General features: G+C 39.9%; 1 protein-coding gene across 13 annotated transcripts in view; it reads right to left on the bottom strand.

The window, feature by feature from the left end:
• The window catches only part of HERC2 (HECT and RLD domain containing E3 ubiquitin protein ligase 2), a 117,009-nt gene extending 95,111 nt beyond the window's left edge, over positions 1 to 21,898 (bottom strand). For 11 of the 13 annotated variants that reach the window (XR_012670577.1, XR_012670579.1, XM_075134822.1 and 8 more), the window contains exons 1-4: positions 21,717 to 21,897; positions 20,738 to 20,854; positions 9,724 to 9,838; positions 1,013 to 1,150 (exon numbers count right to left, since the gene is read on the bottom strand). Coding sequence is in view for 11 of the 13 variants with exons in the window: in XM_075134822.1 (XP_074990923.1) it covers positions 1,013 to 1,150; positions 9,724 to 9,838; positions 20,738 to 20,809 (325 nt within the window). In the remaining 2 variants the exon portion in view is untranslated. Of the gene's footprint in view, positions 1 to 1,012; positions 1,151 to 9,723; positions 9,839 to 20,737; positions 20,855 to 21,363; positions 21,440 to 21,716 lie in introns of those variants that run through there. The other 2 variants (XM_075134842.1, XM_075134831.1) reach the window with 2 other exon arrangements.
• Between the last annotated feature and the right edge of the window lie 3,005 nt (positions 21,899 to 24,903).

Genomic DNA, 24,903 nt, shown 5'->3' with positions numbered 1-24,903 from the left:
TGCAAAATTCTGTCCCATTACCAAAGTGACAGCAAGTCCATCTGTCCTCCTGTCCTTAAGAAAAGGAGGCAAGCTGGCTGGCACAGAGCAGAGGACAGCAGACTCGCAGCTGACCTGTGGCTCAACAGAAACAAATAGCTTCCCTAGCAAAAAGGGCTACACAGATGCAGATTCTGGTGCTGAAGAGTCAATACTTTTCCCAGGGATCTTCAAGTGCTTCTGGGTGAGGGGAAACGAAAAGGGGCACGACAGATGTCTCCAAAGTTTGTACATGTCAACATCTGAATCAGGCAATATCATGCACCAGAACTGTAAAACAAACCACTGAAACAAGGCTGTTTCTGATATGCTATTTTTAAACATGCACAATTTTAGACAATGAATTGCTGCTCTGCAGTAATAAACAGCCATGAACTTCAACTGGCTTCAGTATCAAAATCAGTATTTTATAGAGCCAGACATGAAGATGTGAACACACAAACCATTTTTCCACTGCCATCATAGGTGAGATTACTGTCAGTAAAGGTCAGGACAGACAGTTAATTGAACTAACCATTTCAATGTTCCCGCCATGTTTCACTCAAACTTATCTACCAAACCATGAAATCCAAAAGAAAAATCACCTATTAAACCTTTATTGCCTGCAGAAAACTCAGTCTTCAGAAACTATGCAATTTCTTTTTAGTGTCTGCAACTGAAAAGAAATATTCTGAAGACATCGTAACATATCACTGTATAACTGCATTTGTTCCAAGTCAATTTATCATTCTTTCAAGCAGCATGAAACGTGCAAATTGACTCTTCAAGTCATGAGTCTAATTAAATCTGAAAGTAATTATAGTAAATGTTTAATTTCAATCACAGTTAACCACTTATCCAACTTATTCCACTAACCTAACAGATGCATCTGTCAGCAAGTACATTTGATCCAATTACTTCCTGATACTACAAAAGTAGTGATCAATATAGAATACATAATGCTTCAGTGAGAAGACCAAAACAGCTGTAATACCTGGTTGTTTGCCCCACACCCAACTCTCAACAATCGATTTGGCCCTGTAAGTGGGCAGCGGAATCTCTTCTTCATCTTTCTTTTCTTTGTCATTTTGCTCTTCTTTCTTTGATGCAGTTTGACATTCAGTGCCATCATCTAAAGAAAAAAAGGGAAAAAAAAAAGATCAGTTAAGCTACTTCCCCCTTGAATCCAGTTCTAGATTAGAAATGTAGGGGTGAAATGCTCAGCCCACAAGTTTACAGCAATATTGTCTATCATTAAGAGTACAGGGTGGGGGGAAGCAGTATTTTACCATGTTAACTGTCACAGGTGCTAGGTCTCATGTTACATTTTGTAAGATAGTGACCTTAGAATCCAGAAATCACTGCTGTAACCTCCTAGGGAGGATGAACATTTAATATCAATACCATCACATAAGACTTGCAAAGGATTCGCAACACACAATATCACAAAGGATACACTTTAAGTCAGATTTTGCTCCCAACTATCTGCATTTCTGTGGTATTTACTTGTTTTCATATTCCATTTCCAATACAGAAAAAAAGATAGCAATTGCCTTAATTTCAAAATCAAGGAGAGTTATATATTGGCATTTACACTAATTTTATGCAGCAGTATTTCAACATCTGTAACATATCTAGCATCTTAATAATTACCAGCAAGTAATGAAAATAATACCACCACTTTCTGCCCAAGAAACAAAACTGCAATTGCAATTCTTTTGAGATAACTTTCATAAAGATAGAACACAGACATTAGTCACTTGTTTCTGTAATCAAAGGCTGCATGAAAGTCCCAATTTTCTAAACACAGTAGAACTAGACAGCTGGAAGTCTCTTCTTATTCATATTGGGGATATGATTTTCCAAATCCATACCTCCAGTCAGTTCAACACACAAGATTGCCTTGCAATTAAGGGCCACATTGGCAACTGCTTTCCTCACCCTGACCTTCTTTTCTAAAAATATCCCCCAAAATTTCTCAAGTCCAGCATTTGCAACTTACCCATGAAGAGTTTAGTTCCAGCCATTTTCACCAGGTTCTTAAAAATGACTGGTCCTCCAGTCCTATCTGCCAATCTAGTCTACAGAGATTCCCCCCTAAATGTCCCGGCCACAACAAGCCAGACAAGCATCAGAATTCTTTTTTCCTATCTCACCTCCCACATCCGAAACATACGCATTTGTACCAGCATATTTCAGAAAACAATAATAAGAAAGAGGTTCACAGCTATAGCCAGACATAGCACATCTGATTGCAGCCTGCCTCAGACTCACCATGACCCCACTTGGAGAGCAAAGGCTCTCATTACCTCAGAACATACAAAATACACCTATCACAATATACAAAAACATTCAACTATTCTTTCCATCTGGCCTGAAAAAAAAAAGAATGCCTAATCTGGTTGTAACTGGATCTGTGATTGCCTCTTTGTTAAATATTTGTTAGACTGTAGACAATAGCACCTCCCAAAATAAAACTTTTTAAGGTGCCTTAATTATACAAGTTTTAAGTTAAAGCCAGTGTTTCCTAACCTATAACACACACTAGCACTCAGGAGGTGGCAGATGAAGACTGAACGAAAACAGGTAAAAAAAGAAGAGGAGACATAATTGCAGCATGCATGTTACAGCTGAGATTGTGGGCTAAGGAAGGGATAGCAAAGTCACTTGAGAAGAGGAAAAAGCAGTTTGGATATCCCACTTATAAGTGGCAATCATAGAGAATATAACCGTTTCTCTCAAGGAACAGCCAATAGAACAGCAGTCATCAGCATGATAACACCTGTCAAAACGTGACTGAATCTAGGTGTTTCTATTCCAAGGCACAAGCAAATAATATTAAAGGCACAGATTCCATTATAGAGTTAAATCAGTGATTAAGGACCCTGTTTAGTCCCAGTAGTTCAGAATATTCCCACAGTAACACCATAATCTCACTGTTTCTCCACTCATCCACACATCTACAGACATACTCTGCAGGGTTCGGGATTTTAGTTAGCAGGTAGAAAGGTGTCGTGCCAAGACCCTACATTTCGCAGGCAGCTGTAGGAGAACTTGTTGAGCTTTTTAATAGATCCTTGGCAAAGGATGACAACAAAGGGCTACAAACTTAGTCATTTTGCCCAACTCCTCACTGGAAACAGAGAAGGTCCCAATCCAAGTGGGAACTTAAGCTTTGTATTGTATAAAAACAACCTTGACACACAAATCCACAAGGAGGATTTTTTTCTTTTTGATTGTCTGTATGAACAGCAAAGGGGATCAATGAGAGAAGAAGTGGGAAGGAGTTGAGTAAAAAAAAAATCACATTAAAAGCCCATGTCAAATTGTTCCACAAAGACTTTTCACTATACTTGCAAAAAACCACCTGCCCCATAAGGGACAAAGTTGATATCAGTCTAGATTGAAAGCAGCAACACAGACATCATAACTGTGGAAGCTCAGTTATCCTTAATGAAAGGTATTTTTAAAAAGGGAGCCCCAAAGATTTTTCAGAAAGATGGGCAGGAGGAAGAAATCTTGAGTGAAGCCAGCACATGCCAAAATAACAAGTAATAAGACAGTTTTCAAAACAACGCATGCAAAAACACGCTGCAGTGTGACAACCTGTTTTAATTTCATTTTTCTCAGCCTGAAGCATGAATATTGTGGTGGGGGAAAACAACCGTGTAACATTTCCCTGAAAGAACTTTCTCTTAGAATCATAGAATAGAATCATAGAATAGTTGGGTTGGAAGGGACCTTTAAAGGTCATCTAGTCCAACCCCCCTGCTGTGGGCAGGGACATCTTCAACTAGATCAGGTTGCTCAGAGCCCCGTCCAACCTGACCTTGAATGTTTCCAGGGATGGGGCATCTACCACCTCTCTGGGCAACCTGTGCCAGTGTTTCGCCACCTTCATTTTAAAAAAATTCTTCCTTCTATCTAATCTAAGTCTACCCTCTTTCAGTTTAAAACTATTACCCCTTGTCCTGTTGCAACTGGGCCTGCTAAAAAGTTTGCCACCATCTTTCTTATAAGCCCCTTTAAGTACTGAAAGGCTGCAATAAGGTGTCCCCGAAGCCTTCTCTTCTCCTTTCTTCATAGGAGAGGCGTTCCATCCCCCGATCATCTTCGTGGCCCTCCTCTGGACCCGCTCCAACAGGTCCATGTCTTTCTTGTGCTGAGGGCTCCAGAGCTGGACACAGTACTCCAGGTGGGGTCTCACCAGAGCAGAGGGGCAGAATCACCTCCCTCGACCTGCTGGCCACGCTGCTTTTGATGCAGCCCAGGATACGGTTGGCCTTCTGGGCTGCGAGCGCACATTGCTGGCTCATGTCCAGCTTTTAGTCTACCAGTACCCCCAAGTCCTTCTCGGCAGGGCTGCTCTCAATCCCTTCATCCCTCAGCCTGTGTTGATCGTGGGGGTTGCCCCAAGCCAGGTGCAGGACGTTGGACTTGGCCTCATGTGGACCTCATGAGGTTCACACGGGCCCACTTCTCGAGCTTGTCCAGGTCCCTCTGGATGGCATCCCGTCCCTCAGGCGTGTCAACCGCACCACTCAGCTTGGTGTCATCTGCAAACTTGCTGAGCGTGCACTCCATTCCATTGTCTATGTCACTGATGAAGATATTAAACAGTACCGGTCCCAATACAGACCCCCGAGGGACACCACTCATCACCGATCTCTACCTGGACATTGAGCTGTTGACCACTATCCTCTGGATGCATCCAGCCAGCCAATTCCTCACCCATTGGACAGGCCACCCATCTTAACTATGTTTTGGTTTACAACCTTAAGCCTCCAAGCTGAGGTAGGTATGCTTAGCCAGTTAAAAATGAGCAACTGAAGTAACCATCCTCAATTACAAGTTAGCTCCCAAACTGAAGCACAGTAGCTCACCATGTGTGCTCTACCTTGCACACCAATAGTCTAATCCAGTATAAACAGAGGATAATAAGGAAGCAACTAAAAGTGGAACTTACATTTCATATTCAATGAAGAAAATAACTGACACTGCATAGTCGCCTCTGGCATGTTACAGTATGATCTTGTGCTGCTCTTAAATGCCAATGAACAGACATAGTTAGGAATCCCTCAGTAGAGGGAAAAAGCCCGCAACAGTTTCCCAACAGATGTTGCCATTCACAAGGCAAAAAGTTACGCAGTGTGCTTTAGGCAAGGGCTGTATTTTACAACCACTATAAAATAGTAATTGCGAGTCCCACATCCAGGAAGTATTTCAGCTGCAAAATAATAATTTGTTTTCTGTCAAAGAGCTTTTATTTTGTATATATACACACATATAAGCTTCAATTGATAGTTATTTGTGAAGGAAGGATGCATGCCTAACCATTCGCAAACCATGTTTACACAGCCTTCCAGGTGTAGAAGTCCAGATGACAGAAGATTCAGATCTCCTAACCCTAATCACAAATAAAGTTTCTTTTCTTCCCTGGTATACTATTTTTTAAAATGCATTCTTTAAATTCTCTGTTGAATATGCAATAAAGCATTTTACACTTATGAAGACAAACTGTCCAACAGGGTGACTACAGTTGGACTTCTCACTTCTAACAAGTTCGTTCTTACACAGGAAAGGAGGCTCAAAGCAGGAGCCAGCCTATATGCCTGCTCACTACTACAGTTTGAGACATACGTGGTCTGAATGGTAGCCACCATAACCAATTTCCACATATTGTTATTCTTATCATAGATTTGATTTCTGCCAGCCTCTCTGGAATTGCTTGTGGCGTTTGGACTTTATTGCAGGTGCCACACTGAATGAGGTTTGTGGATTCAATGGCATTAGGCTGACGAAGGTCCAACTTTCAGGAAAGGGGGAACAGAAGAGACCAGGAAGCCCACAGTGTTTACTAAAGGCAGGACAAAGGCATGAAGTTGACGATTTGATATTTTTGCCCTGGAACTTAAAATAGCTAATTGAAACAGAAATTCCCACCTATACAGAAGTTTGAGGAATCAAAAATTAAAAAAAAACAACCCACAAAAAAGAGACCTGCGTAGTTGACTGATATGTCTTAAAAATTTACAGTAATGGTTCTCTAACTTAAAAATTTAGTAAGAATAACATTATTTAATACTTTTCAATATTTTCAGTACATAGCTTCCAGTATACAAGACATGAATCTCATCCAAATTTCCTGAGGGCAGCCTGATTATCTTCTAAGTACATGCCATGCTGCAAGTGCACCTGTATTTGGACATCACAACTGTCACAGCTGTGTCCTCAGATGATACTTGGAAACATGCAAACACATTCTGCTGAATGCATTTATCAAACACGTTTTTCTGAAAGTGCCACGAAGAAAAAACAAAGTGGTTATTCCTAACCAAATGTTCTTGCTAACAGGGGAAAAAAGTACACTATTTGCATATTCTTCCTAGAGAGAAAAGGAATGCTTTTCACTATTAATAGCATGTTCTTCCAGCCTATTGCCACTGCTGATACCCATTGGAAGAATGAAGTGCCTCTTCTTAGCAGCCCAGTCAGCACCAACAGAGAGCTATAGCACTAGTGAAGAAAAGGAGTTACAATGGATGGGCATAAACCAAAACTTCTTAAAACAGACTGAATAAAAAGGACTACTTACAGCAACCTCTCTTATTTATCTCCAAGTTAGTCAATTTAACAGCAAAATCTGAATATTGAGATTAAAATATATTGCTTTTAATATAAAAGCACTGGGTTTTATATAAATCTCATTACTTGCACATACTTTTCTCTCCCCCTTGAATTACATTTGTAGATCATTTATGCAAAAAAGTAACTATCAACTAAACAGACTGAAATACTCTAGATTTTAATTTCATGAAACTCAATTTGAGCTGCAAGTTCAGAGGTGCAAACTGACCGCCAGTTTTTCTGGTTCCATGATTCACTACTGTCTAATAGAATCAAATATACAACCTGATCTACACTGACCAAAAATAGCCTTATTAGCTTTTTCTTCTCAAAGCTCAAGTCTAGTAAGAGAGATGGTTGTATTTTACCAGTCCTGTAGGCCAGCACAATGGCATTTATGAAGGCTAACTTCACTGAAAGAGAATTCATACATTAATTCTACGAGTTAAGAGCCTGAAAAAGCTGTATTTAAATTTCTAAAGTACTGTAGCTTTTCAAGAAATAGATGTTTTAGAAGTACCTACGTAGAAGAACACAGACACTCCGGCTGTGGAAAGGAACAGATACAATTTGTGCTACATAATACCCACACTTAAACCCTCCAGAAGGAAAGGTGAGGTAATTTTTGTCTTTGTTACTCACTATCCAACTCTATCTTAATTGGCAATAAATTAAATTAAATTAATTTTCCCCAGGTCAAGTCTGTTTTGCCCATGACAGTAACTGGTAAGTGATCTCCCTGGCCTTATCTCAACCCACGAGGTTTTCTATTTTATTTTCTCCCTCTGTCCTATTGGGGGGCACACTAAGTGAGAAGCTGAGCGGGCAGCTGGCTAAGGTCAACACACCACAATACAGTACTAGAAACAACAAGCGGCAGTCTTGCTTTAACAAAAAAAAAACACAACACCCACAACACAAAAACAAACAAAAAAAAACCCCACAAACCTACACACCACAGATATCAGAAAGCTTTCAAAAGCCTCATCACAGCTTGGACCACTGACATTTTAAGGTAAAATAAATGCCTTATTTCTACAGTAAGCCGTCAGAATTTCTGTATTTTTAAATAACAGTATCCTACAGCCTTTAACACTTTATACTTTTTTGATCCTTTGAAGTCACGTGTACATACATACATCTAGCATTTTAAAAAAAAACTTCGCATCATTATTCAGAATAGGTATCCCAACTATGGATGAACATGTGAAGTCACGGATGATTGACTTGCTCAGCACTTCTGGTTTTTCACCTTATACTGCTCTCTACATTTTGCATCAGAACTGACAGCTTGCATTTTCCTAGTTGATATTTCAATGATTCCCCTGAAAACAAAAACCAATTATACTATGACACCTTTCTATAATTTTCTCAGAATACTTGAAAGCACTACAGCACCATAACTAACAAAAATCCCAATTCCCTGTGGCTACTTAGCTATAAAGATATTGGAAGAATAGTTTTCTCTCAAAGACCAGCACAGGTACAACTCTAAAAACAATGTGTAAGTATTTGGCACAAAAAGAGAAAACTGCATCAATTTCATTTGTAAAGCAGGTATTTACTTTAATATATTGTCTTTATTACCACAGATGTTTGTTATCTTTTTGCTATATGAGAGCAGAGTGTGTTGAATCGTTATACCGTGACCGTCACACCACCTCTACCATGAGCTGTCAGTGAATGGGAAAGCATTTCCCACAGTTCATTTAGGGGATAACCCTTCCTTTCATTGCATCAAGTTTATGATGCCTTTTAGTAATATACATGAAACTAGCCAATCCTAAGAAAAAAAATACTATACTACCTCCACTCATTCCATAGCTGTTGTAGTAGCCTTTCTGATAAGATCAGCTGTATTTTCGTCCAGTGTCAACAATAATATTCAAAAGGGCCAGCAGCAACAGCAGGACAAAAAAAAAGTTTTCTAACTCTGAAACAGTTAGGAGCATAATTCTAGTCCTTACTACAGCACACAGCCACTCACAACCTACAAAGCTTATACTCTCGATAAAAATAACATATAATTCACTCTCCTCTCATAAACTATTTATTATAGCTTCTTCCCTGTAGAAATAACTTCGTCCAGTCAAAAAGCCTTCCCTCTGTCCCCCATTTTTTAAAGAAGAAAAATCATAGGTACCAAAAAAAAAAAATTCTCTCCATAAGGAATTAAGCATTACTGGTGTGAAATATCATGTCTATCCAACAGTACAGTTCAGGAAGTAACAGAAGCTGAAATAATAGTTCGCTGCTACCAAAGGCAGTATTTCTACTCCTCTCCTAGATAGATCCTCATTTATTTGGGGATCACATAAATTACTAACAAAACTTATATGACCATTTGGTGAGCCCATTTCAGCCAGGTTAGGAAACAAACCTTTTCCTTTTTTGACCAGTTTAATTTTCTGTTCAATAAGGAGTCAAAAGAGCACCACAATCAGAAGAAGGAAAAAAGGCAAGAGCAGAATCACTCCCTTTTGGCATAGCTCATCACAAAACAAAATCCACCTCCACCAAAGTAATCTCTCTAAATAGACGCATTACTCTGCCATTTGCAGGATTCGCAGTGTTTGAACTGCTCTCAAGTACACTATAAGACCAAAAAAAAAAAAAAAAAAGGCACTACATTCTCAGTCAGATTGTGGACAGTTTTTTAGCTGACCTTTTAATTACTTTATGAAGATTGTAAACAAAATTAGAAATAGCAGTATCGGCTTTACCACATTCCTCCGTCCACTTCCTTTAAACAAAGGCTTCAGCTGTAAACACCCCAAGCATACCGAACAAAAGGACACTGCCAAGCCTCTCTCATAATAACATGCCTACTTACGAAGTTTAATTTCAAAAGACTGGAACAGATTTAAGCCTTCATTTGAAGGCTCAGACGTTACCTTTCTGTATGCTTTTAAGAAATCAGTTTCAACTGTATTTAATTCAAAACATGAACACCTGCAAATTGTATAGACAGGTGATGATAAACCAAAGTTCTGTGACAAAACGGAATTTGAATTCCATTTTTATCATCGCAATGAAAGAAAAAATGAACAAAGAAAAAAATAATTTGAAAATCCATACCTTTTCTTGGAGGTAGTTCACCACTTTGTGTTAACTCTGTTCCAGGATATACAATCTCCCCATCTTTTACCATTTCATTCCACAAGCCACATAGTCCATCTCGTGTAAAAGCAAGCTGTTGAAAATAATACATTACATATAGTTACACACAACAATTTTCTCTCAAGCTAACATTTAAAATACATCAGATTTATATTTTGTCCCAGAAGAAAGAAAACACATGTATCACCTCACTAGTATATTCATTGTGTGCGTGTATGATAGGGATTTAAATGATCTTCAGGATCTCTGATTCTCTAGCCATGCTATTTTCAGACTACAAGCGCAAAACAGTAACTTTTAGACAGGCTCAAATACAGCAAGATGAACTTTCTTTCAGTGAAAAATTCTCATCAAAAGCATGGATTTGGTCACCTTAGAACTATCCACACATTCAAGATGACAGCATGCAACAATGGAGGGGTGCATGGGGTGGGGTGTCCTTTTCCCCCTCTCGGGAAAAGCTATGCAAACAAAGTTAAGCTGCATAAAGTTACAAAACGGGGAAGCATGAAGAAAGTCAATACAGTCCCCTCTCCAAACCAGCAAGAGCTGGGCACTGAACTAGAACACATGACATCAAGGCACAGATTCATAAACGTACTTAACCAGTTCAAACTGGTCCTGCTGTGCAAAGCGTCTCTCACAGCCCTCCCTCTTCCTTCCAGCTGCTACAATGCCTCCTCTCGCATGCTGGCTAATGCACATGCATGATCATCTGCTGAACCAGATTATGGAACCGATCAAGACTAAAACCAGCTGTGCCTGCAGGAAGGGCAAGGGGCTGCCTCAGCCCAGGTTAGTTCCCAACACACTACGTGGACAATAGGACAAATACCTGCAAAAGAACAAATGGCAGGACTGTACTAGCTGGAAGCGCTCAAGAAAGTGCTGGCTGTAACACAAGTCTCCTAATGATTTATCAATTTGGATCTCCCTTGAAGAATCCTAATGACCAGGATAACTTGCCTTCTACTTTATGTTATTCTCTGCTTTATAAAACGCTGCAAAACAGGCGTGAACATCCCAACCAAATTCCATAATAAGCAGGCTATAATTTGCAACCGTATAGCATAAGGGAGGAGGGAAGTACATGAAACTGAAAAACAGAATACCTTTAGCATACCAAAGTGATGCAGTGGAGACATTTAAAAAAAACCTGCTGAAGGCTTATTCAGAAGCATCTTTGTGTTATGTAACTAGTATTCACATCCAAAGTGTTTTAACTGAGGAGTAATACAAAGATGTTACTTACACAACTGCTGTAAAATTTTTACCGTTATACACAGAAGTCCGCTTATACTTTATTTTGATCTATTTCCTAAAGATATTTTAATGATTAAAGATTACAGGTTTTAAGAGTCACAACCACCAGCAGGGAAATCATTTGCTGACCTAGCTAATCTCAGTTAACATGAAGAATGAAAGACAAGTTGCATGTTTTGACACCACTGTAACACACTAAATTACCATAGTAGTTTCTTGACTTCATACCGCATACTTCAGAAATTCACTCCAACACATATTAATGATTTCAACTGTTTTTCTTTCAGCATAAAATATGAGCTGACACACTGTACGTATTTGTCACTTGTTATTTCCTGGTCTGAGGAGTAAGAGGGAAAAGAATCACAAAGCGTGAGCTAGATATTATTCAACTTACCTGCAACTTATCAATTGTGCAGCACCAGAATTACACTGTGACCATGCATTACTGAATGCTGTTCTTCACAGCTAGAGAGCATACAGACTTTTTGCAAAGATTCTGTGTTTTGCTGAAAGCTTTACATTTGGCTTAATTTTTTAAAAATTGCAATAGCCTGAAGTAAAGTTGCATTTCAACAACAAAAAAAAAAAAAAAAAAAAATCAATCATTCACCATTGACTGAATTTCTTGCATTTTTCTCAGTCTATAAATATTTCAAAAATAAATGGCGTTCACTTTCTCCTTCATCAGATCTGGTCAGATACTTTAGTGGGGCACTTAAAGAATTTATTTTTCACAATTTTTTTCTTGCAAAAATAGCTAAACACAACTGTTTCACTATTTTTGGCTCATATGTGATAGATTTTTTTTTTTAAACAATCACCTGTTGAATGCTAACCTATGCTAAAATACAAGCTTGAAAAATAGTGAGTTAGGCAACCCTCCAGATGGATTGCATAATAAATTATGGTTTTCACAAAGTTAAGATTTTTGTCTGATCAACTGTCTTTTCATACATTTTATTTTACATTCTCAGACCACTTTGGTATGGAAAATGATTCTCACAGCCCTTAAGCCTACAATTTGAAGGCCTACAGGCTTTAAATTCAAGGTTCTTCATAATGCAGCATTGTTTTATTTCAGAAAACTTACTACTTTTGTAAGCATTGCTGTAAAGTATAATAAGAATTGTTTTCTCTGTAATCCTTTCACATAGCAACAAGTTCACCCAAGTCTTTCAAGCAACTAAAAACTGAAAAAGTAAACAAAATTTCTTCTGCCTTGGGTTTGGTGTTCAAATTCTTATCAAAGTCATTTTCTTGGTATGTTGCATAAAGATAGCGCAATCACCAAGATTATAGGTCAGAGAGAGTTCCCCCTCCTTCTCCAAATACCTCATGTGGAAGCTTACACCATAAGCAGTCTTCAGATAAACAATTTGCTTTTATTCAGGTTGTAGTTAACATTTTAACAGTGGTATATGTGTTGGGGGAAGGGGAAAAGGAGACATGTTTAAAAGTAAAGGAGCACTGGACTTTTTTTGTAGCAATAATCAAAGCAACCAACTGAAAGGACAATTAAGAAACAGTTTTTACAACCAATTCATCTGCCATAACTGAGGTCAACTCAATTTCAATTGTAAAAGTTCACTATTAATCTACTTGACACTCAGCAGACATATTAAACAGTGAATTGCCACTATGATAGCCAAAAGTGAAAGAAAAGTCTGAGTTTTTAAGTGATAAATTATACAAGCAATTTTATTTTCATGATCCAAAAATTCTATAACCGTAATAGAGGCTTCACAACTTCCTTAAGAGAAATATTTCATTTAACCAACAGAAACGGGGAGGAGTGGCTAATACGCCAGAGGGTCATGCTGCCATCCAGAGGGACCTCGACAGGCTGGAGAAATGAGCTGACAAGAACCTCATGAAGTTCAACAAGGAGAAGAGCAAAGTCCTGCACCTGGGGAGGAACAACCCCAGGCACCAGTACATGCTGGGGGTAACCCAGCTGGAAAACAGCTTTGCAGAAAAGAACCTGGGGGTCCTGGTGGGCACCAAGTTGAACATGAGCTAGCCACAAAGAAGGTTAATGGGTGTTGTGGACTGCATTAGGAGGAGTGTTGCCAGCAGGTCGAGGGAAGTGATCCTTCCCCTCTTCTCAGCACTGGTGAGGCCACACCTGGAGTGCCAAGTCCAGTGCTGTGCTCCTCAGTACAAGAGAGACATGGACATACTGAGAGAGAGTGCAGCGAAGGGCCACAAAGATGATTAAGGGACTGGAGCATCTCTCCTGTGAGGAAAGGCTGAGAGAGCTGGGACTGTTTAACCTCGAGGAGAGAAAGCTCAGGGGGCATCTCATTAATGTATATTTTTGCACCCTCCTGAAGGGAGGGTGCAAAGAAGAGGGAGCCAGGCTTTTTTCATGGTGCCCAGTGACAGGACCAGAGGCAATGGGCACAAACTGAAACGCAGGAGGTTCCCTCTGACGATCAGGAAACACTTTTTCACTGTGAGGGTGACCGAGCACTGGCACACGTTGCCCAGGGAGGCTGTGGAGTCTCCATCTTGAGATATTCAAAAGCCATTCGGACACAGTCCTGGGCAACTGGCTCTAAGTGGCCCTGCTTAAGCAGGGCGGTTGGATCAGATGACCTCCAGAGGTCCCTTCCAACCTCAACCATTTGTGATTCTGTGAAACTAGCAGCTGAAGATAACAGGAAGTCAACTGTATGGTAGAAAAGTAAAATTATCTGCTTTGACTACACAATCCTGCTTTTCTTTCTTTCTACAGTGTTTTAAGACTATCTTAGCCAGCACAAGCACATATTACTTTCTTCTTTTGCTCCCACCAATACCTCTTGCATTCAGTCATTTGCAAGGAGTCTATCAACACATCGAAGTGCTGAGACAAAAGAACTAGAACTTTGTTCAGAACAAATTTGGCAAACATCTCTCTTTGGTTTCTATTTACCAAAAAATGTGACTCTTCATCAAAAATATGGCTCTTCTTCCAATCAATTCTTTAAAGAATGTTCACAAGGCAATTGATGGTGCAGTGCAAGAGAAGAAAAACATGTTTGGTGTCTTCACTGTTTCTGACATACTGGGGTTGCAAGTATAAGAGTACCTACTTGTGTTCTGTTAAGTCTTACACTCTCTCACTAGATTGCTGGATTTATGTGGACATCTTTCCCTCTAATAATTTAGTACTTCATTTGTGAATGTTTAAAAGGACGAACTTGACAAACTCAGTAAGTTAACAAATTGAGAATAATTAAGTTTTCACTGAACTTTTGCAACTGGCAACAGTGTCAGAGACGTACACTCTGTAAAAACCCCACAAGGACCCCAAGTCCCTGCTTGCCCCACCACCTACACGCTGCCTTCCCAAGACTGAGACAATAGCAGCTCCATGCTCCATCACCACTACCCACTGCCTTACAACCTTGGCCCGTGTTCTTAATCCTCCTACTCATTCCACCAAATCAAGCGCCATTCCCCATGCCCAAAATCTCCCTTGTTCTTCCCATGGCATCTCCTGACCTCCTCTCAGGTAAGACCACAGCCATATACCCTCTCTCCCACGCACCTCACCTTCAGAAACCCCAAGCCACTTCCACCATTTGTCACACATTCTCATCCTCAGACCACGTCTTGATCTCTGTACTGGTAAGGCATGTATCTCACCAAATTCATACTCCCCACATAGACCTAAGTCTCAGACCTGCTCATTTATCCCAAGCCAAAAAAGCAAGGGTCTAAGCAGACTTCAAAGTGAACTTCTACTGTACTGTAAACTGGGCAGCCCCCACTCTAATCTTTTGCTAATCTTATCTTTGCAGTTAAACTGTAATTTATTCTGTCTAGCACAACATTTAATTAAGTCAAAGGGATATCTAGTCCGGTGGCTGGCATATGCTGCCGCCATCCTCCAACAGGGCTGGCAGTGAAATTCCCATCCATCACCATCAAGTCTAGAGAATATGGTACTGTCATTAACATTTCCTTACATTTCAAGAAAACGAAATCTTGCAACCATTACTGGATAAGCTTCAAGAATTCTCAAAGCACCACTACAATTTTGCTTTTAATAAGTTATTTTGAGAATAATCAGCACCTGTGATTTTGTTCTAAAGTCAACCTCTTAAGTCAGACAAAGCTTACTCCATCTGGTACAGCAGATCACGTTCTTGATGTGGTTTCATAAACTTTCCTGCAGAAAGCATAGAAGCCTCCATAAAAGGAGCTCGAGCTCAAGAAAAATGAAGCCAGGAAAAGAAAATGGCACAAAAGGACAAGGATTGATTCAGGTAGGATTCCTGATTATATAACTGCACTGGAAAGTCAAGAAAGTGACTTCATAATCACAAAATGTCACTGTGGATTTAAAATATAAGCTACTTAAATAATCTTTACCTCAGAATTGCCAGCGGGAGAAAGGGGGAGAGAATCTGTTCTTCCATTCAGTTACTCCTGCATTAGCCATTGGCTGTATTTTAAAGACTACATTAAAAAACATTTTTCTTTAGAAACAGATTTTAAAAAAGAAAAAAAAAAAACAGAAACTTCTTCAGCCCAGTACTGGTGAAGAAAACCACAGAACAGTAAGTCCCTTCCCAGGTCTCCCTGTTGTTTTCGCTTTTCTGAATCCATTCAATTTGTGTTTCCTTTCTTATTGTTGTCGTCTTCAGTATTTTGTCCTAGCTTCCTTCCTTCCCTGCTGAAGCATGCCCTGAAACCACAGTGCTTATCACACCTATGCAAAGCACAGTGAAACATCATTAGATCTAAGTATACTGCTCTAAAGCTCTGATAGCAAAGACAGAAAAGTTCAGCAGCCCCACATTACTTCAACAAATTTGGGGTTAAACTAGAAATGTCCCCAGTCTACTGGTCTTTCATTTGTTGCAAAAGTTTATTAACAGTTAATGGTCATATGCAAAGAAAAAATAAGCAGTTCCTTCAAACTCAGAAGAGAAATTCTCTAACTTTCTCCATTTGCAGAACAGTAGTTCTGTTTGAGCCCAAATATTTGCATAAACATTAAATTTAATTTCTCTAACCTATCACTCCACATATGGTCCTCACCCCTCCCTCTGGAAATCACTTATTTTGGAGGGACAGCATTACTTCATTTTTAAAATAATTTTTAAAATCCCCATTGCAAACTTCACTTCCTTTAAAAATGTAGTTCTCATTTGCAGTTTGCTGTAAGAACTTCCACATAAGCTCTTCATTTTTTGATCAGAAAACCAAAACTAAAAAGAAAATTAACAGAAAATCAACAAAATAGAGAAAGCAACTTTCACTAACTGCTTTCTTTTAATAGTCAAGATATCATTTATTTACATTATCTTCTTACAAGCAAAGATACTGATCTAGATGCTAGAAGAGTGGGATTTTTGTGAAAATCAAAATGCTGAATGTAACTTTGAAGGGAAGGTAAAAAGATTTCAGACCAATGCAACTTTTACAGGCGGCTGTTTCATTTTAAAAAGCTAACTCTCATCTTTGTGGCAAAAGAAGATGATAGAAATAGCCTGCCAACCATGAACTCAATGAAAGCTGTTGAAAATGCATCATATTCCTCTTGTAGACAGCTCTTGCACCTTGACTGTTGTCTAAAGGTTTTTTCCACACTACAGGAAAATGAAAGTTTTTCACCTCTAACCCCTGCTATTAATCACAATAGTTCTCCGCAGGATCCAGAATAAGCAGATTAATTAAACACCATTCGAACACACACATGCATCCCATTAGCTGACAGCAATTCTAGTTTTTCGTTATTCAGCCATCACTAATTAAAGTTCTCTGCATAAGGTTCTAAATTAGTAGTACAGTACATCTATTTAATTGGAATTATTTTAAGCACAGTTTGATTCAGCAAACTGGGTATCTAGGTTTAAGTAAACAATTTTAATCTTCCCTTCCGTTTGTATATTTTCTATACATTCCTTTTTTTAAAAAAAGGATATCTTCCTTAGAAATGACCATTAAAACACAATCTCCCATTACACACAGATTTTGCTAAAAATGTGATGGTTTCTGCTAGTAATAGACATAAATAGGTAGGTGTTTTTAAATGTATTCATTCAAATCTAAAAAAATTAATTGGAAATTTGAGTGATACGCTAACCTTTCTAGCAACTATGTTAAACATGACCCATGAAAAAGTGGCCTATACTAAAATCCACCTGTTTTATAACTTCATAGGGTTATTTTAGTAATAGTGATGTTATACACATATTATTGATATATGTAATATGAGAACATACTACATATTGTACTACTGATGTTATCTCATATTGAGCTGAACTATCCTAATTTTTCAGCTGCTGGAACAGTTTGTGTTTTTTCAGACAACACAGAATATCTTAATTTTGCTCCACTAGGAAATTTAGATTTTTAATAAAACAAATGTTTCTAATCCGTTCAAAATTATACTAGTAGCTGTAAATCATACAATAACAGGTCAGTAATTACGAAGTTAGTAAAAAGACATGGAATAGTTATGGGGTGCACTTGGGTCTCTGTAAAGCATTTTGGCTTCCTACAATAATATTGATTAGTTTCAGACAAATTAATATAAGCAAAAAATATAGTCAAGATATAGTTCTATTAACATTTCACACCATTTCAGTTAATCCTGCAGTCTAGAGGCTCACTACTATTACAAAAGGGCTTGTGTCTTTGATATTCTCTTAAGAACAGTAATAATATGCTACATCGCACTGGCTTTGTCTCTTAACAGTAACTTCCCAAAACTGAATAAGAACATTTAAATTTGGCCTGGATGCCAGCTGGAACAGTGATGTGTGCAGGTGATTAAACATAATCCATGCTAAAATCCACGTGTCATTCTTTTCTTATTATATTAATACCACTATATTATAGACTTATTAATGCACATAGTATTATAAAATCATGTATTACATTATTAATGCAACATCGTCTTGAGCTAAAGCAAAAAAGAATCTGATGATTTTCAGAGAGATTTCACTGGCTTAATCCACAGTAACTGCCACAGCCATCAAGTCTAAAGAGCAAACTCTGGCAACAGTGACCAAAAAAAAAAAAAAAAAAAAAAAAAAAAAAGGCAAGTCAGACTTTGGAGACTACTAGCTCACCAAATGAAACATTTCACTTCCAATTCTAGCTATACTCTCCAAATTTTGCAATAGCAAAAAACTTAATTTAAAAAAAAAAAAGTTAGTTTTAAAGACTATTCATCTCTGGATGTCCCCTAAGGTAAGACTTCCCCGGTATAATTCTGTTTCTTCAAGGACTTTCACTTACCCACTCCTGGACTGCTGTACAGTGAGAAGTTAAAAATCTAACTGCAGAGTGAAGAGTTTCAGAGTCTAATTCCAAACAATAATTTGTAGGCAGCTTAATTAATTCACATAAATTACTGTGTCTTCCTTTAAATCTCTCCTAAGTATTATGCTCATCTTTTCAATTCCTGTTGACAGTCTCTCAAACACCCATAATGCCCTTCTATAGTCAGCCAGTAAAAACATGTAGGATTTCCTACACAGTAGGAAATCAGCATATTCAGTAGACATAGAACTTAAAGGATTAAGAGACAAGAATTATACCTATAAAGAAATTTCACACACAGCTAGCTCATGCTAGTCAACCAGTAGCTAAAATAGTCAATCATGCAATAGAAAAATTCCCCAGAGCCCAAACCCCCTTCACTTGACAGAAGACATCCGCCATTTCATACATTAAAAAGGAGCGATTCAAGATTCACACGCACATTTTTTAAAATACTGAACACATACATCGAGACAGAGTTCTGTGATGAGGACCTGTGTAATACCAAAAACAGTTAACCTAATAAGAAAATTATATTATACCCAGGAGGCCTGGCTAGTCTTCAGATTCCAGAGAAGTGATGTTTGCATCCAGCAGATCACAAATGATTACTGTTCTCTTATTTCATTAATCTCATTATTTTGACTACAGCATGATTGGAAGAAAACAAAGGGAGTACTCTGGCAATTAGAGTCTCACTTGTTATTACTCACAAAGAACTCTTATTTATAAGAGAACTTATTCATAGAAATTTGTTACAAATTAAGATTTTTATTATTAAAGGGAATTATTACAACACATTAACTACACAACAGTCTCATAAAAGACAAATATTTCATTGCATTTATACACACTCAGCTGAAAATAATCCTTAAAGTTTGGATGGCAACTGAAACCCTCCTGTCAAAAGTTTACATAAACAGAAAAAAGGGATGTAGAAAAAAGGCACTACAAATGAGAGGAAAAATCTGACAAATCACATGAACAGTCACATTTTTCACCCCATATAATACAGAAGAAAAATAGGCAATGCATAGTCAGCAGCTGTTACAAAGAAAGATTGCCACTTCTTCAGCTAAAGTTTTCCTCTATTCTAAAATCATTGAAGCAACATATTTGTAATCTAGAAGCCAGCTTCCAGGGAACACAAAAATATTTCTGTATTTCTTAATATGCTTATCTTCAAATCGTTTTCTACTACATTTACGTACCACATTAGCCAAAACATCTAACTTTGGATCAAAACTTTTACTTTGGTAATAATAAAAGATGAAAATAGAAGTGATCTAGCCAAATCAAAAACAAGCCCTGTCATTTTACAGCATTTACATACCAGACCTACTAAATAATGTAACCTCTAAGGCTATATCTGTCACTTCTGATTCCGATTTAGCTTGTTTGATGTAAAATATTGGAGAAAGGCTGCTTTTGAATCACAACTGCTTGGGGAAAAACCCTGGTCTAATCACAGGAACAGCTGAACTCAACCATCCAGACGATCAGAATGTAATTTTGGGTGAAGTCACTCAGGATGCAATTTTTAAAATTTTTTATTACTATTGATCTGTAACAAAAGAATAACACTGGTTGGCCCATCTCAACAAGAATTTCAGAGTTTTGAGCAGGAACTTGGAAAGGTTATTCAAAGTAAGGTATCTATATGCAACATCTAGGGGAAGGAAGAAGATGGACAAGACAAGGACTTACTCTAATTAACCATTTCATCTGAAACAAACGTAACTGACCCAGACCACTCTACTTCTCTATATTTTCCACTTAATTTTCAAAACTGAATTGGGAAAACACAATAGTATCCTCATCCCTGCATCACACAACTTTGATAAATAAACAGATCATCTTCTAAGACAAAAGAAAACTTTCACCAAACACCAGCACATTTCAACAAAGACCAGTTCCATTTCAACCACATATCTGACAAAAAATTAACTCCCTTCAAAAAGGACAAAATTTAAAGGAAGCCTACACCCATCATACAAACAACTACAGTAAAAGCTAATCTGAATTCTTCAAAATATAAATTAGATTTCCATTGCCTTTCACTTCAGTTCTCTTGTGCATTAAAGCTGCTAGCTCATATGCAGGCAAGAAGTTTACCAACAGCCTAAATGGAGAATTTATAGTTCTAGCAGTAATGCTACATACTCAGCTATGTGCTTTGACACTCTGCAAAGATAACATACATATGCAGTCCAGCTTGTTCCTAAGCAGAAGGGACTGGACTGACAATACAGATCTATTTGCAGATCAAAATGAGTTAGTGTTTCTTCAAGATCAGTTTTAAATCAGCATACTCAAAAAAATCTATACATCTATCTCAAAAGCAATGCTGCAGTCTTCTGTTCATCAGCTCTTTAGACTAAAAGCATCCTTGATCTGCACCTAAAAGGTCACGATGTAATACAACTATCTAACTCCTTACCTGTAAGTCTGTCTTCAACCATTTGGAGTCAAACCTAGCTTGAGCAGCCAGACAAAAAGATTCAGAAGACATGGTTCCTTCCCCAGCCTTCTCTCCAGGCTGGCTGAGCAGCCCAACCTGCCACAGAATGAGAAAAATAACAATCTAGCACATGAAATAAACCACACAAGGTTATTTTTGCTCAGGCTAGGATGGCTTCCACTTGATCTTCAAAAATGTATGGTTAATAAGGACCTCCCTCGTTCACATCCCCTGAAATTGCACAGGGAGAGGAACACACACTGAGAACACTATTTGAACCCAAAAAAAACCCACTTCCCTTCCCTACAACATTCTTGGAAGGAACCTCCCTTCTGCTGCACTGAGCTACATCAGAGGCCTAACGCTGCCTCTCAGACCCATAAGTGGTGCATGAAATAAATAATTGATCGCAGATTACGCAAGCCGCAGGCCAACATAAAGCGATTACCAGGGTCACCCGTACCCCCTCCTCCCCGTCACCCCCGGAGGCAGCCGAGGCCCGGGGCTCCCCCTCGCCGCACGACCTCCTCTCCCAGAAGCATCCCCCCGCCCTCACGGCCCGCTGTCACCGCCCGTTACGGTCACCAGCCGCGGCTTTAACACACCTCTGCCAGCCCGGGGGAGAGGGCCGCGGGGCGGCGGCCGCCGGGACCTCGGACGGCTGACAGGGCCCGGGCCAGAGGGGCGGGTGAAGGCCCCGCCCGGACAGGGGTCGCTGCACACGGCGCGGGGGGCTGCACCGCCCCGCCCCGCCCCTCCCGCGGGGCTGAGGGGGGGAGGCCCCTTTCCCCGCGCCGCCAGATGGAGGCCGAGCGCGCTCGCGCCCACCACCCCCCCACACTGCGGCCAGCACCACGGGGCGGGGCGGGGCGGGGGGCGCTCCCGCTCTCTGTGTCCCTCCCCCCCCGCCGAGCCAGATGGAGGCGTCGGGGCGCGCGCCAGGCTCCCTCACACTCACCGGCCGGCCGTGACGACGGCGGCGGCTCCTCGCCCCTGGCCTTGCCTCGCTCGACCGTCTCCCGCTCGGCCCCGAGTAATCCTCGTCCCTCCTTCCCTCGCCCGCCCACCCCCCCCCTCCGCCGGCAGAGCCGCTCGCCGGTCCCTCCCTCTCTCGGTGCTGGAGACAGGGGAAACTCGGCCAATTCGCGGCTCAGCCCCCGGTACGCCAGCAAAGCTCTCGGCCAATCAGAAGAGGAGAGGGAGGCGGGACATCCTGTCCCGGAACGGGCCGCAGGGGAGAGGGGAGCGGCGCAGCGGGGCCGGGCCGGGCCGTTGGTCTTCCTCACAGATGCGGCTGAAATCAAGCCCGTAATAACAAAAACCAAAGTCTCCTTTTAGGTAGGATGCGGCGATCAAAAAAAAGAGGGTTTGGGGTTTTTTTTAAGTCACTTCGGGGGCCGCCTGCAAACTACGCTATTAAGTTCATTTCTAAAAAAAGAAGCTTTTAAATATTTCGGAGCAGAAAGGACAATAATGAGTAGTTCAGAGGCAAACAAAATGGCAGAAACAGCCTGAAAGGGTCGAGGCTGGAAACGGGAAAATGATGCCACTAGACGGAAGGGGAGAAGGGTGCTGGGGGAGAAATGGGGACCTGGCTAATGGCAGGCAGCGAGGGGAGTCTGGAGGCAAGTGTAGCTAGCCGTTCGCCCAGGTGAGGAACTGCACTGAAGCAAATAATTATGCTTCAGCGTAAGTTTGTTGAGGATGATGAAATCTATCACTAGTATGAAATTAAAATTAATCAAAAGTAAAGTTTCTCACAGTTCCCCAGCAGCTAAGGAATTAGGAAAGTAGGAGCAAGGCTTGGCAGGCAGGACCATGATTGGCTTTGGCCAACTTGAAGCCACAGACTGAATGCCAATGAAATTCTAACAGAACTGAGATAATTTGCTGGCATTTGGGCAAAGGTACACAACATTTAGTTATTACTATTTAAGAAGCATTGTAATAAAACACGGTGAATTTGATTCTCCTGGGTTCATTTTCAAAGTAACAAGTGCAACCATGACCTAACCGCTTAGCCTATCGCTTACCACAGACCTCTCTTGGATCAGGATACCGTAGTCACTTTAAGTGAAATACTGCACAAAATCTCTGAAGTGCCTGAAAATTTATATAAAAAGGTAGAAATACCCAATTTCCTCAAGTTACTCCCTGAAACTTTAAAATACATATACCTTCAAAACCAAAAGTAGTTTCCCTTGAAAAACCTGCCCAAATGCCTGCATGTCAAAAGCTTTAAGTTTAACGGGAGGGGACTCAAAGTTTTGTCATGCATATCACGTTGTGTCTATTCTGTCTAGTCCATGGCTGAGCAAGAGCTAGCACACCAGGATGGGAAATATTTTAGTCTCTTCTTACCTAGTAGACTGGAAATATAAGAAAATAACACTGGAACAGGTTCCCTAGAGAAGTTGTGGATGTCCCATCATGGGAAGTGTTCAAGGACAGGTTGGACGGGGCTTTGAGCAACCTCATCTAGTGAAAGATGTCCCTGCCCATGGCAGGGGGGTTGGACTAGATGACCTTTAAAGGTCCCTTCCAACCCAAACCATTCCATGGTTCCATGAAAATAGTCATATCATCGTATTCTGAGTAGGAATAAAAACCGCTTTGCAATGTGTGGAGCCCAAACCAGAAGGAATTAGTAAAACTTCGTTGAAACCACTGTGCCCACTGATTGTGCCTACTGCTTGCCTAAGTGATTTGCAAGTCAGATTTAAATGAGCTATTTTGCATGTGCAACATTCACTGCCTTTTTTTGTTTGGCTCTCCAAGAAGAATATCTTTAGACAATCTGCATTTATTTCAGAGAGTTTTCTTACCTTTATTAAATAACAAATGGCAATAGCCTTTTGCTGGCACTCTTGATGTGAATAATTTGAAGAGTGCCTAACTAGCTAACTTGTTAGACTTGAATCACTGGCCCAATTAGCAGGTACGTACTTGCTTCAACAAAAATCAAAACATATTTGGGTGCAGTAACCATGGAAATTCAAAGCTAGAGCTAATTCTGAAGAATTTATGGATTATTTTGTATTTCCAGATTTAGATTTCACTTCTGATGAATAATTTTTGTTTGCATTTGAAACGCACTGTAATAGCATGGTGCGATCTCAAATGGCATTCTCCTTTATATGTCTCCAAAAATATGTACCCACCAAATTTTCCAGAGAGAAGAGTATGTCTGGTAGAACAACATGAATAAGTACTTTGATAACATTATTAAAAATAATTTTATTTTTACCGATAATCAGAAAATTCAAAGACTCTGGAACCTGAAGTTTGTCTCTATACACGGTATTTGCAGTATTAAGTCCATCAATAACTGTTATTCTGATGTTATTTAAATAACAATGGCATGTTGTTTCACTTCAGACTGACCAAGGTAATAAAGGTGATACATGGGTCTGACAGACTTCAGAAGGCAAGTTCAAGCCAAACAGTTGAAGTGTTACCACTCCAAGCCTTGTGCTCCACTCTTCTGATGCATATTTCCATCTTAAAGCAGGGTTATATGATCTTGCAATCAGTTCTCCAGCCATCATCCTTTGTGCCCCAGCTTGCTAAAGTAACCTACTTTACACCCAAGAAAATCATTAAGTGGATCTGATGTTCCTGCCTTAGAGGAACCGACATCCTCAGGAGCTGCAGGGCAGACTGCTGGTGAGGTGGAAGTAACCTCAGCTCTCTGCTTTCACTGCCAAAACCCTCGCGCATCTTTCTTGCTTCCTCCAGAGAAATGGCTGGACGTGGAAAAATCTGGTTTCCGTGAACAGACACAGTCATTTACCTGTATCTGCTTTTATGCATATGGTCAAATCACTATTATTATAGATTGAAGCAAAAAGTAAATACATCAGAATGAAAGGCACACTGAACCCAAGGGGTCCACCTCTTAGAACACCTGCCAACAGTACAGAGTGCTCTAACGATGTCTGGCTCTGGGCAGGAGACGTCTCTTTTGTTGTAAATGTGGTGGAGAAGCCATGCCAGCTTCTACAAGAGAAGAGGCGCTGTAGAGGTACAGGATGTAGAGGAAAAGAAGGATGGTGATGCACGTGGGATCTGTGCAAACCATGGAAGGCTGAAGAACGTAGGGTTGGTAGCATGAAAGGTGCCCTCCCCTCATCTCCGTGCAGTGC

Source organism: Calonectris borealis, chromosome 1, assembly GCF_964195595.1.
Source record: "Calonectris borealis chromosome 1, bCalBor7.hap1.2, whole genome shotgun sequence".
Lineage (NCBI taxonomy): Eukaryota > Metazoa > Chordata > Aves > Procellariiformes > Procellariidae > Calonectris > Calonectris borealis.
The sequence above is the reverse complement of the archived record's forward strand: the minus strand, read 5'-3'. Positions and strand labels throughout refer to the sequence as shown.